This window comes from Amphiprion ocellaris, chromosome 3 (genome assembly GCF_022539595.1).
Source record: "Amphiprion ocellaris isolate individual 3 ecotype Okinawa chromosome 3, ASM2253959v1, whole genome shotgun sequence".
NCBI lineage: Eukaryota > Metazoa > Chordata > Actinopteri > Pomacentridae > Amphiprion > Amphiprion ocellaris.
The window spans coordinates 18415924-18431782 of NC_072768.1; the positions used below are offsets into that span (position 1 = coordinate 18415924).

General features: G+C 40.2%; 1 protein-coding gene across 5 annotated transcripts in view; it reads right to left on the minus strand.

Annotated features, from left to right (window-relative positions):
* Positions 1–1669: 1669 nt before the first annotated feature.
* The window catches only part of shisal1b (shisa like 1b), a 114636-nt gene continuing 100446 nt past the window's right edge, over positions 1670–15859 (minus strand). For 4 of the 5 annotated variants that reach the window (XM_055009148.1, XM_023278583.3, XM_023278581.3 and 1 more), the window contains one exon: positions 13665–13983. In XM_055009148.1, coding sequence (XP_054865123.1) covers positions 13665–13983 — 319 coding nt within the window. Of the gene's footprint in view, positions 4921–13664; positions 13984–15859 lie in introns of those variants that run through there. The other variant, XM_023278584.3, reaches the window with a different exon arrangement.

A 15859-nucleotide genomic window follows, 5' to 3' on the forward strand; every position in this document is an offset into this window, starting at 1 on the left:
TCAAAACAGATTGTGTGGCATCTGATAACTTGGAAGTACAGAAAAACAGAGACCACTCTGATTGTACAGTGGTGTTACACAGTCAGACTTCTTCCTTACTAAAGACTTTTGGCTCTGCCCAAACATCGGCTTGCAGAAAACACACAAACCCGACAACGAACAAGTGTTTTTTTGGCTTGCCCCCATTTTGCACAGAATTAATTTTAATTAGTGACACCAGATACGACCTGCCACTGTCTCTTGTAATTTTAACCAGTGAACATGATGGTTAAACTGATGAAAAGTGCTGCTAGCTGAACGTTTTGCATGCCGCTCTTCGCTATTCAAAAAGAGTTCATGTCAAGGCAAAGCAAATCTGTGTGTTTTGCCAGTCCAGGTGTGAGAAGTCAGCTGTGTCCAAATAACTTTTCATGCACAAGCTAATTTTCACTGGCATGTGAGCTCAGACTGGCTGTCGCAAAGCAGATAAATGCTGCAACTCTCCGAGGCCAAGATGGAAAAAATAGAGAAGAGTACAAAAAAGAAACAAGCAGCTCTTTTAGCAGATATAAATCTTTTAACTCTCCTTCACCAAAATATTGTTTCCTTGTCTGCAAAAAATCCAAAAATTCAGCAAAAAAAAAATTCCCCACAGTTCTGAAAATTTGCAAAACTTTCAGGAAGAAAACTCAAATAATTCCTTAAAAATTTCCCTTAAAAGTTTTATTTTTAAAAAAATCCCCCAAATTTGGAAAGAAAATTCTTGTAAATATTTTCAAAAAATGAGTAAAAATCTTCCAAAAAAATCCTAAAAATATCTAAAGTGATTACATATATATCAGTAAAAATTCTAATATTTTCTTTAAGAACATTCACAAAAAATGTTTTTGTGAATGTTCTTAAAAAACATTTTTAACATTTCTTTTTTTCCACCAAAAAATATTCAAAGATTTCCCACAAATGTTAAAAATGTGGACATCAGAAGTTTCACTGTGAAAAATTTCTTTCTCCACATTTTCAAACTTTAAAATGGGTCAATTTTGACCCACAGGACAACACGAGGGTTAAATTAATCCCGGACTGGACCCCTGGTAGCGAATCCAATGGTCTGCTCAGGTAAGGTGGATCTTGCAGGTGTCCTTATAATTCACTCTAAACTGCACTCTACATGGATCATTTCTCTGGTGAGCAAGCTGATGCTTTATATGTGGAACATGTGGCTTTAAGATAGTATAATGTATATCACTATGTGCATATACAAGACCCTTTTTACAAGAATTCTGCCTTTTATTCTAATTTCATTTCTAAATCTGACAGCTGGACACAATGTGTTTCCACTGACTGATGGAGCTGATGATCATTAGCTACCTAACCAGTTAAAATATGCAGACCACAGTTGTCAATTCAGTTGACAAAATGAAAGGTTGCCAAAAAATTAGTAAAACAGGACATGGATAAATGATTAAATGTGTTCACCAGGAACCTAGAAGACAGGAAAACTCAGGAGTTGACAAAATTAAAGCAGCTAGAGACAAACGGGGGATTAAAGTAGAATGCTTTTTAAAAGCAGCATTTTAAAAAATACATAGTTTAGACTCTAATAACCTCAAACTAACTTTTGTCTGTTTCAGGCTGCCGTAGCAACTTGGTTTTGGTGTTTTTTTTTCAAAGAGGACTTGACACAAATGGATTTAAACACACTGGAAAAGATAAAACTTTATTTCTCCCTGTCGTGACAATACAAAGTCAACAAGTGCAAGAACAATCCAACTGAAAACGGTACTGAACATTCTATCTAGTAGGAAATACATAGACAGAACGTGGTGCACATTATCATCATCACCACCACACCCAAAAAGTGAGGTATCAACCACTACAAAGCTTCTGTGTACAGGTGGGTATTCAACTGTAAGGCAACTGTTACCATGACAACCTGGAGAGACTGAAACAGATGTGTGCTTCCTTCTTCCCATCCTCCTGTTATTTTATTTTTTTTATTTTTTATTTTTTTTAACATTTTTTGTAATATGGGAAGAGGGTTGAGCTGATACGATTTACAGTACCACATCACATCAGGCCAGAGTCGACTGTTTTCAACAAAACAGAAAACATCACAAAACCAAGTTGTAACATTAAAAAAAATAAAAAATAACAGAACAAAACAGGGGAAAGACTCCTCATTTGTCCACGAGGGAATCCATAGCTGACCCTGCTACTACTCATGAAAGGCAAACTGAAGCTTTTAGAATTCCCTGGGTGTGACTACTGTAATACATTATTGGTGATAAGAACAAACCTCTTTTGCCTTATTACAGGTCAAAACACACAACACGGAGCCCTGGAAGGCAACATATTCTTTAATGCATCAGATTTTTCCCCACTTATCCAGCATTGAGGACTAATTAAATGTCCTTTGTCCTGCTGCACCTGTTAAAAATCTCTCCTCCTGTTTGCTGCTGCTGTTCACACTGTGGGAATAGGGAGGCAGCTAGCCGGGAGAGAGAGAGAGAGATAGAGAGACAGTAATTCTGAACCACTGCTGATCTCTGGGCCAATTATTTCACTTGGACACATCCCGTTTCTCTGCCCCTGAAAGCGATGGCACAAGTCTGCTGGAGCGCACACGCAATTAAACTTTAGCTATTGAAATGGGAATTAACTTGCGCTAACAACTCAGTAAATTTGAATATTATTGCTGATAACTGGGGACGACGCTGGCAGGCCCCTTCACAGCACTCGAATGCAGCTCCGTTAGGTTCCACTTAAACTTCATGAAGCAGAGAAGTGAAAGATGAAGGCAAGATTCAAGTTCCACGGCTGCCTCCCGTTAGCTTTTCATCCGACTAGGGATCCTGTGAACGTGCAGGATCAACAGCTGTCAGGTTACCAGCTGCAGGTGGAGGACTGGGGCTCCCTCCTCCTGCTGTAACTCACACCTCCTCGCTCATGTAAAAGCTGCAACTGACAGCTGCTTTTCCCCAAAAAGAAACAACAGCAATTTATGGACTACTGACAACATAAGTCAGAAGCTAATTCAGCTGTGAGGGTAAACACTTTCCTTCATTGTAGAGCTGAAACTGTTTATGTATTAGTAGACTGATAACAACTCTGCAGCTATTCCAATAGATGGATTGTTCATTCGTTTATCAAGCAAAAATGCCAAACTGGTCTATAGTTTCAGCTCCTCTGATGTGATGATTTGCTGCTTTTCTTTGTCCAAGTGATAGTTTCTTTAAATATCTGAATGAGGATTGTTGGTTTAAATACAAAAGACAACAACAACGTCAAACTACTGGAGGTATTTTTCAACAATTTACTGAGTAAATAACTAAATAATGAAATGAATCTTTAGTTGTGGCACGAGATCATTTCATTTTCATAATTTATTCGCTGTTTCAGTTTGTTGTTAAACCAAAATGCCACATAATCACTGCTTACAAAATCTCAATTTTTGGGCTGTTGGTTAAATAAAACAACATTCAAACACATGACCTTGGGCTGCTGGAAATTATAATGGGCAGCATTCACCCAACTGAGAGTGGAAGTAATGATTAGCTGCAGCCATAAACTAAGAACTCTCCTTCACACACTGATCATTATTGAACCCTTTTTCTCTTACAAAGCTGACACAGAAATCTTTGGAGGTCTTTTTGAGATGAGTTCATCATCCAGAAATGTCCTTTTCATTGACTTCACCTTCTTATTAACTGCAAACTGAGCCGAAACGTCCACGATACACCTCAGTGATTACACACTGCTCATCTGGCCGTCCCCTCTGACTTCTACATACAGTACCATGTCATCCCTCTGATTTAGCTACTGTACATTATTGCTGACAGTGAGGGGGGTTAATGGATTTATTTTTTTTTCATTTTCTATTATGGCTAATCGCTTACAATTGTCTATTACCAATGTGGGATATAGAACTTATAAAGAACTAGCATCATGTTGCTAATTAAGCTGATTCAGGCAGCTCCATTACTGAGGAAATTCAGAGGAGCCGCTGGAAATACGGAGGAAACTGTCATGAACTAACTGTATAAGTCTGGATATCAGAAGGGTTCGTAAGTTTATGTTAACTTGTGAAGGTATCCTTGATCCTCATCAATGTTTTGGGTGAAGAGAGAGAAATCTTGATGACCTCATGTCAAACCTTTCGACCTACAGCAGTGACACTGTATGTCCTCGTCAGACACAATATAGAGAAATCACTTGTTTCGCCGAAGGAGATCCTAAAACATTTCATACAAGATACTGTTTTCCAACATGGCTGCACAGACCTTTTTGTCTGGTTTCAGCAGGTAACAAAAACATTCTACTCTAAGTGAGATGCTCAGCATCAACCTAAGCCGTTACATGTTCAGAAAGTTAGCCACTCATATATTTCTCTGACTAGTTCACATAAATAAATCACCAAATAGATAACCCACAACTGTGTCTAACTGCTACTGAACACAAAGTGACACAGCAGTGTAATAAACATTTTATATCTAGAAAGATGAGCTTTTTTTTTTTGCCTTTTTTTTTCATTTTAAACACGCAAGCCTTCTCACTTGCGAGTACAGTTTATCCAGTTCATCTGAGATTATTGTGGGATACACCAGGCCTGAACAGCCGTTTCATGGGATCACTAAACCCTGTGAGCAGTTGAATTTATCTGTCTCTCCTCTGCTGTGGCGGCAGCAGTGCAATCCTCTTTGTGTCCTCGCAGCCTTTGTTCAGCTGTTTCTAATTGCCATATAGGCTTGCTTCTGTCAGTCCAGGGGTGTTTTGTGCTCATTAGAAAGGGGCAGTAGTCACTTCTAACTACTACAGTATGGCTAACCCACCAGCGGTGTTGTGTCTGTGGTCCAGAGAAGGGCGACTGTGGGACATCTCCTCTGTACCATGTAAGGAAACCAGGTGTTGCTACTCTTCTGTTGGTCCACTCACAGCATCATTCTGCCCAGGAGAAACAAATAAAAAAAGACTGAGCGTTAAAGTTCATTCTTGATCATAGAAATGAAAGACATTTTTACAATTTTTCAGAAGCTTTTAATCCAATGTGGGAATTTTTATGAGGAGTGGTTGATTTGTCATAAAGATGATTTAGTTGTAATCAGGGAACCTCAGTATGGATTTTCTGTCATGCAGTATCTGTCGTTGTACTGTGCATGTAACCAATGTCTCTCACAGGATGACCTCTGTCGTCAGATGATGTAACCGGCTCTGGTTTGGTTCATAAAACGTTTCTGGTTTTCATTAGACCGGTGAAACAGGAAGACTCAAGAGACTGAATGAACAACAGAAGCCAACAACACAGCAGTCTGTGATCTAGAGGTCATCTCAGGTATAAAATGTTGGACTCTTTTCCCTATGAGTTTCAAGAAGTGGATTTATACTTATTTCCTCTGATTTTTACATTGCATATACACATTTGGTATATTATTATCTGCATGTCCCCCTTTTTTTTACTAAACAATAGTTTGTTGATGTTCCTTGTCAAGCCACACACAGTCTGGGATATATATATATATATATATATATATATATATATATATATATATATATATATATATATATATATATATATATATATATATATATATATATATATATATATATATATATATATATATATATATATATATGCACACACTACCAGGTTCATTCACCAATGGGACCTGTTCACTGTTCAGTTATGTATGTAGACATTAAACTGCATGACTGGTTGGAGCCAATCCGTATTTACGACGGCTTCTCTTGATACCAAACCATTTGCCTGATGAAGATCTGGCACTGAAATGTCACGGACAAATGCACTTTTGCAAGTTGGACAGTGTATGGGAGACTTTTTGAAATGCTTGTCCTTGTTCTACACACCTGTCTTGAGAAAATACCATGCCTTTATTGAAGGTCCTATTTTCACCTCCTACACCAGCAACAAAACATTCTGTAGCCCTCTGAGTAATGGATATACAGAGCATAAAACGTTTCCAACCAATTTGTTACTTGTGAATCAAATCCCAGTAAGAAAATGTGATTTAATAGCATACTTCTCAAGCTGTGTGGTTTCTAAAATGCATTTCATGACCAGAGCTGACAAAACTCAGACCCAGTGGGGTATCAGACATATTGACACAGAGACTCAAAAGTGAGTAAAAGCCTGGTTTCTTAAGTCACAGTGGAATCGTGAAAACCTCTACTGTGACCAATACAGTTACAGCACTGACTGGAAAGGTGAGTTGATGGATGGACTGATGAGGTCATTCACATGGACCACTAGAATCCATCTGTAACCAGAGACAGATGTATGATTTCACATCCATATAGGACCACCAATATCCATCCATCCATCCATCCGTCCGTCCATCCATCCATCCATCCATCCATCCATCCATCCATCCATCCATCCATCAGCTACAGTATACCTCCTTTATCCTTTAGAGGGTCATGGGGAGCTGGAGCCTTTCTCAGCTGATGTCATCTGTTACTATGTGAATAAATTTCCATACATGTGATAACAATGTAGCTATCTCCATGACAACTGCCATACTCCATCTACTGATAAAGGCCATGAGATATGGTTTAAATCTCTAGAAAAACAAGCAAATGAAGAAAATATGTGGTAGGATCACATACATAGTTTTTTTTTAAAGCTCTCATACAAATGGATCACACGATGAAAGCAGTTAAGAAATGGAGGATATGTTGTTGCTTTATCCTCTCCAAAAAGCCATTTTATAGCCTGGAGTTCACGTCTGCGCCATCAAATTCCACTTAGTTGCCACAGAAGTTGTTTGGGAAAAAAATCGCTTGGAATTTACTGAACAGCACAGACATGCTTTTAGCTTCATGGCTGAAAATGGTCTCAGATTACGATGTGTGTGCTCTGTGCTTCGTGTTCCACGCTGATCTTTATATAACAACACATTGGCTCGAAAATCAGTTCAAGGCCCAGAAACACAAAAACTAATAAAATGGGGCAGCTTTGCTTTTCAAAAAGCAATCAGATTTACAGGAATATTTTACAAGTCTGTAATTCTTGTAAAGACTTTAAGCCCACCCTGGCTCTATGAATCACATCCACCGAGCCCACTTCTGCTGCCCAAAATAATATAACTATAGTGTAATGGGAAAATAAAAGTTTCCACTTTCCTCACCTTACTGATGTTTTACCTTGCGTTCTTGGAAGGACACAGGAATGTTTTTTGTTGTTTTTTTTTTTATCAGCAAAGTGACACACGGGGCTTTTAGGACTTGAAGGGTATTCTATTGCACTCTAGATAGAATGACTAAAATACAAAGTAAATGCGTGACAACACATCTAATAAAAGATCACAAACTATGCACAAAAATAGGCATAAAAAATTGCAACAACCTCACTTGCTTTGGGCGATGCCAGAAGTCATTCTGCAACTTTCAAAGAGGTAAACCTGTTCTCCTGTTTTCTCCCTTTGGCAGAGCTCTGTGTCTGGCTGCCTTTGTAGCATCTATGATGTTAATTAACTCACACCACATGGACGGTGTTGGCTTAATTGGACAAGGTCTTGGCATGCCGCTCTGTGGACAGACAGGCCAGGAATAATTTCATAATGTACAATTCTATTATTACCATAGAAAACCAGCCAGCGAGTTCAAAGATGGATGTAAATACGCAGGAGACAGAGCTAGGCTTTGATCATGTACTGACACAAAAAAACAGGGGAAAAAAAATTGCAAAATGCTTTTTTCAGCCCACCTGAGTTGAGAAAAGTATAGCAGCTCTGCAGACAGTTGAGCAGGAGTTTAAGTGCTGGCATTAGAGACGGCTGCCTATGACCAAAGTGATGTACCAGACAGACTGTGATAGAGTCTGAATCCACCAGACTGGGTGTTAACGCTGAGTCACTGAAGGCTGACTGTAAAGAGGCAGTGTTACGACGGCGGGTGAGTCAGGTATATGCTGAATGTGGTGACAGATGCCACTTCACATGGACCAGTCTACCCAATGGCGGCGCTCAGCTGGCCCAGTAAGCTGCCACCCTTGAGTGAGTGGGTGGACACTGGCACCAGGGGCTGCTAGAGATCGGTGCCAAGGGATTTATCAAACGTCAAGAGACTCTGTGACATGTTCTGGTTGATCTGCAGTGGTGTCATTTGATGTTGCCCAACATCTAAATTCTCACACTTTTATCTATGACACTTCTGGCAGATGCTCAGCATGCATTAAACCAGTGTCGAGTCACGCATTTCTAATTCTGCCACCAAGCATGAGCAAAGGAGCAGGTTTTCTGTTTTCAATCTTGATTGCACAGCTATTTTTGCACAGTAAGTCATGATCAGCACTGACTAAAGACAAACTAAATTTCTTTAAACTATGCAGCGAAGCCAGACTGAGATGACAGCAGCGGATCAGATTTATTTTAGTTCTGAGAGGGAGAGTGTCGGAGCGGGCACACTACACAAGGAATACAAAATAGGTGATGATATAGAAGACTCTCACTGCTAGATCTTTTAAATTTTCCCTGTAGTGTCAGGACGCCCAGATTAAGAAGATGCTTCTCAGTACCGCTAATTGCAAGAGGTGGACGAGGTGTGGGCACAAACTGGGAACATGGCCAAAACTTTAATGCCCTAATAGCCATGGGTGGATAACAGGCTGGGCTGTAGAGCTGCTGAGAACTTTTTGGCAACAGAGCAAGAACTTCCAGGAACAGCTGAGATCAGTGCTGTTTGAAGGCTGGCATGAGAATCCCGCAAAGACGAGTGATGCTAAAATGTTTTTATTCTTGTGATACTATAGTATCTTATTGAAGAGGTTCCCAGTAGTTGTTGTACCACCACAGCTCGGTCAGATGAGCTTGTGTTCTTTCATTTTCACCACCCCTCGTCTGCCAGATGCAATAATTTAAATGGATTTTAAACTGGGTATTTAAAAGGAATAGTCTGACATTTTGCTGAGAGTTAGATGAGAAAATCAATCCCACTGATCGATAGTTCATCCGGTGTTTCTCCTGGCTCAGAATGGGCCTCAGAAAGGTGACTATGCATGACAGTAAGCATAACAGCTCCATGTATAGTAAAGGAAGTGAGTCTGTGTGACCTTATTTGGCAGAAATCAATGCAAAAACAACTGAAACAGCCAGTTAGCTTATCTGAGCATAAAGACTAGAAACAGGAGGCCTGGCTTACCTCTGCCCAAATTATATACAAGTAGATATTTCAAGACTGTGATCCCGGAATTGTTGCTTCAGCTTAGGTGCCCTTCTTTAAAAGTAAGTTTAATCAGGTTTTAGTGGCCTCTGTTTCAAAGCCACAGAAGAGATTTGCCTTCTGTGCTCACTTTCAAACAACTGCGCAATTGTTGCTCTGGTGTTACAACAAAGTGGATTTTAGATCTGTCCTGTTGAGTCATCATAGCTGGTATATTATTGGTTACCACGACAATAAATATAGTGAAGATTAAGCTTAGACCAATCCTATTTGTGTGTTTATTTTCTCCCAAACACATATATTGGACATTTTTTTTCCAAACTCATTATTTAAGCTTTTCAAATTAGCTGAGAAAATGCCCAACATTTGAACTGCAAAATAACCTCTTACAGTACAAATAAATCTAGTTGGGAATCCCTGCATTAGAAGGCTCGGGTCTTTATTCTTTGACATTTTACTAGATTTACAAGCCTGTGCAGATCAATCAAACTAGCAGCAATGACTGCAGAGAAAGATGCACCCAGGCCAGGAATCACGCCATGTATTAATACAGGAAAAGACTGACTTTCAGACAGTAGCTTTTGAAATATTGTCTTTTTATCTATCATTGACGGGGTTGTAAGTGCCACATTACCCTGTGAGTAAACTCCCATCTGCTGGCAATTTCCTGCTCGCAGTGTGCACAGTGCATCCTTCTTGTCAAGTGAAGATAAACCACAATATCTGACTTGGCAGACCCGTTGTTTCGCTCTCGCCTGATTCGTACATCATTTGGTGAAGAATGAGACGGTTAAGGTTCCTTTATCTGTTCAAACTGAAGTGAATATGTGAATAAGAGGTTTTAATAAAGGGTATCCACAGAGAGAAAATAATAACAGTTTCTCAGGCCGCCCACACTGAACCCCCAGCAGATCTGCAGCAGTACATACAGTACCAGCCTGCTCACGTAGCGATATGGTAAGATATGGTAAGCAGTAATCCCACATGCTGAACACCGAGCTGCACTTTCTCTGTATATGTGGAGAAATTATTTGATACTCTCGACTCGCTTTCATGATTACTCTGCTGCAATGGTAACCATTTGTGGTGGATTCCTAAGCTGCTGTGTGATCGGGTTGTTTTTAGATGCTGCCACGCCAGTTGTGGGACTTGACCCCATCTCTGTTTGTTTACATTTGGCCTGCAGATGTTCAACTAAGTGGACCCAGTTTTCTGAGCCATTACCCTGCATCCTCTCTGGGGATGAAGATCTGTGGCCCCGCAAATAAAACTCGGGCCATCTGATGAGACACTGTGTAGGCAACATCAACTGTTGTATACGTACAGTATCACACATTTTGGTTGTTTAGCACATTTATGAAAAAGTAGAAGCATTATCTGAATTCTGAGAAGTGCTCCGCTGTGTGAAACTGCTAAACAGGCTATTCTAATCGTGCCCCAGAAACTGCTCGCGGCTGAATTTAGTTCCCAGCACCTGTCACTTTTTTTTACTGATGTGAGTGATTATACATGAGCCTTTTTAGCTCTTGGTAAATGGTGTCCTGTTTATTAAAAAGCGGTCACACCTTTATTTAGAAAAGCAGTTGCACATGGTAATACTACACCACTATCTGCCTGGAAGCAGTTCCCATTACTCATCATCAGCATGAATTACCATGAATTTAGCATGTTCTCGTTTTCCAGGCCCACTTAGACAATGAGCATTTTGCTGCAGATTCAAGCACCTTTTAATAGACATCTTCTGGCTCAAAGCTGGCATCCTGCCAGCAGAGGTCAACCGAGCCAGTCTAGGATTGATGAGTCCTATCATACCAAACTGACTTCACGTCTAATGAGGAGGCTCCGTGGATATGTCCAGTCTTAGTTAACCATATTTCCACCAGCAGAGCAGCTCCAGGATCCCTTTGCAGCATCCCAGCTATTCTATCTATGGCTCTCACAGTCCACACTGCTTCTCACAGCCATTTGTCAAATCTCTGCCCACATTAAATTATCATGACCCCAGAGAGATGTCTACCTCTAGGAAGACACTGAGCTCCAGTCAGACAGATAGGGTGCACAGTGTCTGAGACAGAGAACTGAATGAAAAATTGACTGCATGAAAATGTTAGTTTGTTCAGGCTCTGCTGTGTGATTGTGTAGCTATATTATGAAAGTTTGAACAATGTCTGGCAAAAGAAGAGAAGCTCCTTGCGGCAACAGTGTGTTATTGTACGCTCCTGGCATCGTAAATCATCTCCTATGTTTTAACAACAGTCACATGCAGCCTAACGCACCTCCTGCGACTGCTCTCAAAGGTAATAAAAAGATAAACTGAAAGGATAGCAGATGGTGTTTTGCCACAGAAACTCCATGAATGGTTTCCAATGTGACTCAGAGTCGGCTCATTCAGGTTGAGTTAGGCGCCTCAGGCGGCCAGTGGAGCCTTCACATTATCCTGTACTTTTCTATTCATTAATAATGACAGCTCCCTAATGAGCCGGTCAGACTTAAAACCAAGAAATTTCTTCAACCCAAAAATTCTCTTTTATAAAGAAGTAGAAGTAGAGACAGAGTGCAGCTATTTTCAGATGAAAGCAAAACACAGATCAGATGTTTTGCAGAAAATTATCCATTGGTGGCAGAAGGGTAGATTTTTAAAATAATAAAGTCTGTAATCCAGACTGCTGCGTTGATTTTGAAGGAAACAGTTATAATGTCGCTGATTGGCTGTAATCACGTGTGTGTGCTGCATCTATCGTGATGTTTGCATGGAGCTCTTAACGAGGAATTCAAGGAAGCAGGGAGCCTGATGTTTGAGCTTCCTCACTGTTGGCTTGGGGAAAGTATGCTAAAAATGCTCTAATTTGTCCTCCTAGATGGTTTCCCTGCCTTGTTACATTCTATGTAACAAAACAGAGTAGAAAGAAAAATACAAAGACAAGAAAATGAGATCCAAAGAGAAACTGTGCAAAAAAGAAACTATGTAAAACAACATTTCTTAGAGGGACCGCGGAATGTGGACTCCAAGAATCTATTTCATTCATTGTTTTTCTGAACAACAGCAACAGAGTCTGTATTGGAAATATGCTTATCAGAGCACAACAAATCTTATTGTGCAATAGTCAGCACAAGTCTGTGTAACTCATCCTACTGTATGGCTGTCGCCTTTGAAGGCTTCAGTTGTTTTCTTGTGTTTTTGTTTTGTGTTTCTGAACTATAAAAGAAAGTGAACAGATATAAACAAACTGGTGTGCATTTTTTTTTTGACTGGAAACATAATTTTACCAATTATAGAAATTCTGTAGCCATCACTGTGATGTTGTAGCTTCAGCTGGGTACCTAAATGTGCGTTGGAGGTAAAATTAATAGAGGCTCTGAAATAAACATAGTACTCTTAACTAAATTAAGGTAATTAGAGGAGTAGCGCAGCATGTTTTAATAAATTAAACATTTATACATGTTTTGAGGCTCACAGTGGCCTGCATCTCACTGTGTGCGCTCTTCACTTATAAATTGCTTTGTTAAATTAACCAAAAAAACAAAACAACACAAACATGTTCAGAATAACTTCACTGGTCATTGCAGTGCTATGCTGTTACTGCTTTTAAGTAGGGCAACAATTAGTGGAACAAAGACTACACAAAAGATGCATTTTTTAAAAATGTTACTGAACAGTATTGTTATATCAGGTCCAATTATTATTATTATGTTTATGGACTTGATACACATTCATAGTAAAAATAATCATCTTGATGTCAAAATGTATTTAAATTTAATAAAAATTTCAACAAAAAACATTGCTGACATGTCTTTGTTCAATAATGTTGTACATGTATTTGCTTAAAAGAGAGGTTTTCAAACAATCCTTTAGAGTTAATACTTGTGGTGTCTAACCAGTCAGATTTAGGTGTGGGCGGGACATTGCTCAAGTCCACAGAGTGACTACAGGTGGCTGCATCTGAGTCAAAGCAGTGGATTTTTAATCCATCCATCCATTATCTATACACCGCTTAAAACTTATTAGGGGGCTGGAGCCTATTCCAGCTGATTTAGGGTGAAGGCAGGTTACACCCTGGACAGGTCACCAGTCTGTCACAGGACTACATATAGAGACAAACAAGCACACTTACATTCACACCTACAGACAGTTTAGAGTTATCAATTAACCTCAGCATGTTGGAGGAAGCCGGAGAACCAGAAGAAGACCCACACATGCACAGGGAGAACATGCAAACTCCATGCAGAAAGATCCTTCTAGCTGCAAGGCGAAAGTGCTAATCACCAAGCTACTTTGCAGTTCGTGGATTTTTAATATTTCACTTTAAAAAACCCCCAACAAACTATACTGATAGTCTGAAAATCATAGAATTTGATCTGGTAATTGGCTGGCCTGATAATCAGTTGGCTTCTAATTGCAATATTTACTTAATACTATACATTATATACTGGCACTTCCTTATTTGTGCAGTTCTATAGTCGACATCTGTGCCAAACTGCAGGTTGGCAGTTTTCATGTGTCAGGCAGCGACTCACCATGCGGTGGAGGTGTTGTAGGGCAGGAGTGTGGGGCTGTGGCTCTCCCCTCGGAGGCTGTGTCGGGGCTGGTAGTGGCTGGGAACCATGGGCTGGGCCTGGGCCTGGGCCTGGGCCTGGGCCTCGCTCTCCTCTGGCATGGACCTGTGCCACTGACTCCGAGCCTTCTTCAGCCAGCGTCCTCCCAAGCCCCATTTCTCCAGGTAGATCCGGCACAGCTCATAATTTATGGCTGAGTAGTAGAGGAAGTCCAGGGCCAGCAGCACCATGACGAAGAAGCCATAGATCCATACCCCGACTAGGGCCGTATAATTACTGCAGGGGAGACAGACTGGGAGTATTAACTCAGAGTAATCTGGGAAAGATGATGATAAACACTCTTCACATGCTCAGTGCTACCACCCAGATACCCTCAAGCTGGGCCCCTAAATCCCAAAAGCTACGATGCTGCTGCCAGGTGTGACTGTTTGCTGTTCATGTGGCAAGACCAAGACGTTCATCAAATCCTCCCTTGATAAATACTAGTAGTATAAATAAATATATAAAAATCCCCCATCTGTTCCATTTGCTGCTGCTTAAACTCTCCTTCCTAAATTGGACAAAGAATTTCATTAGCACAAGGGACTTTTTAATCCATCTCATTCTGGCTCCTGCATGGTTTATATGAAAATCGCTGCTCTTATTTTTCATTTCTCATAAATTTTCCACATGTATTACATGATCCAGCTGGATTTATGTGGGGCACATTTGAACTTTATCTTAGTCAAACCACATCCATAAAGTACAACATGGGGAATAAGCAGAAATAGCTTCAGAAAACAGCTCCTTGATAAGTTTCAGCAGCAGCATTTGCAAAAGCAGAGATGTTAAATCAACTCTGGGTGTGACACAGTGGCTTAAATTGGCACTGAGGGGACAATATCACACAAGTGGATGGAATGAAAAACTATTCTGACTCTGAGAGACACAGATGACACAGGATATTACTTGAAAATAGAGATTTATTTGGAGGGAAAGCCATCTATTATTTTGCCACACGCAATATTGTTGGGACTGCAATGATTGGAGCCCTTATAAAAAGGGATGTCCAAGTGACTTCTCGTTCGGTAAATCAAGTGAATCTGCTACTGACTGGAAATGATGAGGCTTTTGGGATACTTATCTGAAGAAATTGCTTTAAGACAAACATCTGAGCTGCATGAATGAGCAGACGAATGCCATTACTGCACTCAAATCGACATAAATGTCTCCTTAACTGCATTTACCTTTCCTCACGTCTGCATCAGAGACATTTGCCTATGATTTAGTTTCTACATCCTCCTAAGGGTCCACCAGGCTTTCCCTGTACGACTACGCTGGACTCAGCCTGAGGGGAAGCAGCAAGAATATGTGCACAGTCTTTGGAGGAATTGATCAAGACCACACAACTAAAAACCAACAGTACTCAACATTTAACACAGAAAGAAAGCAGATGAAATTGATTGTCTGTAAGAGGTTTAAGCTTTTCTTGTTACCTTTTTCAACATTTATTCTCAGATGGCTCCTCAATCCATTTCAATTCTGCACCACTTCAGCTACTGTGCAACTACATGAAGAGCTATTTCCTAAAATGCATGCGATACACTGGCGGAACCCTCAAAGGTCAAATGCCTTAAGTTTTACTTTGAACTGCAGTAAATCTCACACTCTAACACCATTTTCATCATGCAGAGTGAGAAAAGAGCAGAGTTATGGCCAATTTGACTCGCTTGGCCAGTGGTAAATATCAAACCCTGAGTCCTTTCAGCCATTGAGCCAAGATGAAAGAGTGGCCCAACAGGCCATCTGACACTAAAAATGAAATATCATGACCTGCTCCAGGGCAGTGTGAACCATCTGAGACAGAGGCATGCTGGGAGGGCATTAGTACAGAGAGCTGTGGTTTTGTCACCCAAACCTCCTACTGAGAGCTCCCACAGAACAAGAGGCACATTATTCTGTGTCCCTCACTGCGTTTAAATCTATTTATCCTGCAAGCAGGAAGTGTGTCTTCAGGTTTATGTGTCCTCGGAGAAAATCTCTCATATCATGGCATGTATAACGCAGTATACATTTAATAACACCACACTGCACGATAATTCTTGTGTATTTGATATCTGTACTGTAATATAGTCAAGTACACTATAGCATTACTTGATATAATAGCTAACAC